The 4,073-nt window shown below is 36.5% G+C and overlaps 1 protein-coding gene across 1 annotated transcript in view; it reads right to left on the bottom strand.

Annotated features, from left to right (window-relative positions):
- Positions 1 to 950: 950 nt before the first annotated feature.
- Positions 951 to 4,073, bottom strand: part of RAB5A (RAB5A, member RAS oncogene family) — a 25,765-nt gene continuing 22,642 nt past the window's right edge. The window contains exon 5 of the mRNA XM_007936552.2: positions 951 to 1,066. Coding sequence (XP_007934743.1) covers positions 951 to 1,066 — 116 coding nt within the window. The remainder of the gene's footprint in view (positions 1,067 to 4,073) is intronic.

A 4,073-nucleotide genomic window follows, 5' to 3' on the forward strand; every position in this document is an offset into this window, starting at 1 on the left:
TAGTAACTGTACATTTTGTATATTTTTAAGCAACTCTTAAATATTACAGAAAAGTATTAAACAAAGGAAGGCTATAATGCAGTACCTATTTACAGTACATATGATCAAATTTAAAATAATCAAGTTTGAATGTACATAATTGTTAGTGCATTGACTATATTATGTCCAAAGGGAACAAGTTCCCTCCCTGTTCCCAAACAGCAAAACCACCTATATAAATGGCCAGCACTGATTAAACCGAAATCCCAGACACCTGGTCTGTTTCGAAGAGCTCACGTTTGATGGTAACACTATCCATCAAGATGCATTTATCAGTTTTCATATTTCTAAACCAAGATGGGTTACATATGATTTTTACCACTGTTCAAGAAACAACAGGACTGAATTTAGATACAGTATGCCACCAGTGTTCATTTTCTCTCCTGAAGATGTAGGACTGTGTTCTTGTGGCTTATTTATTAAAACATGGAATGTACACTTTAAATATGGATACCAGGAGAAATTTCCATTTGCCAGAATACTGCAGCTAAGCATAAATATCTTTAGAGTCTCCTAAAAAGAGAATGTTTTTGAAAAGCCCAAATTAGTAAGTTCCAATTCTTTCTCATAAACTACTATACCACACCAGTTTGGAGGAACTGGCTGGTTAACTGTACAGTCATTTCTCTGTATCTCCACTGATGAGAAATGATTCCTCCTAACCTTTCAACAAAATAAGTGTACACATAGCTCTTACTTTTCCCTTCTATTGGTAAAACGTTACTCAGAGGGACACATGCATGTTATTAAAAATTAAGTTCAAAACACTTAAAATAATTCTGTATTAGAAACTTGACTCTATCATTAAGTCTCTTCTTTTTAGAAGTCATACTGGGCTGGTTAAATGTTCCAATTCCACTGTTAACATTTAGGAAGCAGAAGGATATTCCAGCTAGTTCAAATTAGAGGTTTTAGTTACTACAACACTGACTCCTGGTTGGTTGTGTAGGTTCAGTAAGGTCTACTCCTCTTCCTCTGGCAGAATTGGCTCCTGGATTCTGTGGTTCGTTCTTTGGCAACTTTTTAGCTGGCAAAAAAATCCAATTAGAATGCTCGTATTAAAATTATTTCCATTTGCTTATTTAAGAAGTAATTTTCTTTCCAATTAGGTCATCTCAAAGTATTATTTAACATTTATTGAGAATCTTTAAATGCCAAAATATTGGTTGCTGCTTATAGAGTGTGATTTTTGGTTGTGTGTTGAGGGGGGTGGGGAAGTAAATGGGGACCAAATGAAGACACATAATTCAAACTGAACTTGATTACACTTACTTCATACTACGAGAAAACTTGTACTTTATTTGATAATCATTAATATGACTTCTATTCTAAGAAACCATAATAGACATTTTTCAGTATCTGAAATCAAGTATTTTTCATGTTCTGAGAATGAAAACATCAGTTTAAATCTGCTCACTAAATTTCTCTATTAACTAATTTCTTTTAAATAAATTTTATTTTGCTGTTGCTGAGAATATACACAGCAAAACACCCATCAATTCAACTGCTGCTACTGGTACCATTTAGTGACAGTGATGACATTCTTTGAGTCATGCAACCATACTCATCCTCCTTTCCTGGGCTGTTCCTCCTCCATTAACATAAATTCACTGCATCCTAAGGTTTCTATATATTCTTTCAACTTACTGTTGTCAATCTGATCCCATATAGTTTTTTTTTTTTTTTTCATATAAACATTATTTTTTTTTTTTAACCTTTCCTCCAAGTTACCATGTGTCTACCTTCTAGCTAGTGGTTTATCTTCTCTTCCTTACCCACCCCATAAACATTTTGTGGGGGGAGGGGGAAAGACACCCCCTTTTCTGACTTCTCACAATAGTGGTCTCATATAATATTTGTCCTTTTGTGGTTGACCAATTTCACTCAGCATAATGGCCTCTAAGTTGATCCACGTTGTCTTTTACAGATTTGTTATAGTTCTTTAATGTTGTGTAGTATTGCATTGTGTGTACATACCAGTTTCTTGATCCATTTCTCTGCTCACAGCATTTAGCTTGTTTCCAACTTTTTGCTATTGTGAACAGTGCTGTGATGAACATGGGTGTGCATATTATCTGTTCATGTCACAGCTCTTATTCTCTAGGATATATACTTAGTAGAGGGATTTCTGATTCATCCATATAGATAATTCTTAAAACAGCACAATTCTCTTTTATGTCAACTGCTCAGAAAGACGACAACCAGTAAATAAGCTTGTAAAGAAGCTAGCTCAGACCAATGTCTTCTGGTCTGCCATAAACACTTTTCAGAACAAGTCAGGATATAAACAAATACCATCATTACTACCACCACCTTCCCAGCAGAACTGATCTTCTACTGTCTACCTGATTATCAACAGAATTATGACAGATGACATCTCCTATGTCCTTCCTGCCTCCTCTATCTTCCATCCTTCACATTTCTACCATATTACCGTTTATGACTGATTAAAACCCTAATCTGATTCATCAGTAGCTACGCCTAATATTTATGGACTCGATCCTGAAGGATCCCACTTTTGAATCACATGAGCTTGGCTTGCCAGATCCAGACAAAGTTTTTCAACCAGCATTAGGGCTTCAGCTCTGCCAAGCTCTACAAAGCTACTGGCTGTTCTCTAGAGTATGAAGTTCTCTTTCATCAAAATTTATCTGCTAGATGCCATGTGGTTTAATCCTAAATACTCTGAATGTGCTGACTTTATTTTTTGAGAATAGTGATACTATTAATACACAATATCTAATATGAATAGTATATGTAATACAAATGATGAATTAAGAGCACTGACTGAAAAGGTAGTTGGCCAACTTGGTATCCTGGAGATGGACTATGACTGATTTCAGGATATTCAACAAGTTGAACATATTCTACTTCAAAATCCAAATGCCTAGTTGCACTTTTGATCTTTTTTCTGTTCTGTATATTCCACATCAGCAATAATCATCTTTAGAATTATAGATGCTGGACAATGGGCTTGAAAGCTAAGAGCAATAAAGACTGGGAAGAAATCCTTCACCTTGGGACACTTCTCTAGGAATGATAGTGTAAATGGTAATGTAATGATAAATTTCCAAACATATTTACAAGCAAACCCCAGTAGGTGCTGAATACTGGTACCTTAGAAAAAGAGTAGGCCTAACCAAGTTAGGTTCTGGTGTGAGTACAAAAGGATCATTGCTCCCTGTGCATAACTCTCCAAGGAGATTCAAATACAGAGCTTTTAACTACATTGGTTATATTTCTACTCTAAGGATCCATTGAAACAAGAAGTCTCCTGCTACCTGTACTGTGCAAGGATAACTGAAGTCACCCATTTTAGTTCTCATTATGGGGTGAATTGTGTGCCCCCACCAAAGAGGTGTTGGGATTTGGGTTTTCTTTGTTATGTTAATGGGGCACTATCAGTGTAGGGTGTGTCTTCACTCAGTCACTTTAAGGATACAAAAAAAGCAGACTAGGCACTGAAGCAAGCAAGCAAATATGGGGAAAACAAGGGTTACTCAGAGATGCCCAAGTAATGCCAGAGAAGCTGAGACAAAAGTTTTTTTCCCACAGCAGACAGAAAAAGCCTTCCCCTAGAGCCAGAGCTCTGAATCTGGACTTCTTGCCCCCTCAACTGTGAGATAGTATATTTCTGTTCATCAAGACCACCCACTTAAGCTATTTCTGTTGTAGTAGCACTAAGAAACTAAGACAGTTCTTAAACTGATCACAATTGTTAAGAAGCTAAAAATTCTAGACCAACTTAATGAAGCTGTGCAATGAAAGAAGCCCCTCAAGACCTTATAAAATTTAAAGGAGACCATGAATTTATTGTGGATTGTCCACAACAAAATAAGCATGCTTATATTGGGAAGTTATCAAAAATGACAATCAGTGCATTGTGTTATTATTTAAGTTACTGCTCTGGTAGCATAGTGGCTAAAGCACTTGACTGCTAACCAGAAGGCTGGCAGTTCAAACCCACCAGTCACTCCTCGAAAGGAGGGTTGGGCAATCCTACTCCTGTAGTGATACTGCCTCGGAAACCCAAG

The sequence above is a fragment of the Orycteropus afer genome, unplaced genomic scaffold, assembly GCF_000298275.1.
Source record: "Orycteropus afer afer isolate SDZICR_OR568_19922 unplaced genomic scaffold, OryAfe1.0 scaffold00003, whole genome shotgun sequence".
In the NCBI taxonomy this organism is placed as follows: domain Eukaryota; kingdom Metazoa; phylum Chordata; class Mammalia; order Tubulidentata; family Orycteropodidae; genus Orycteropus; species Orycteropus afer.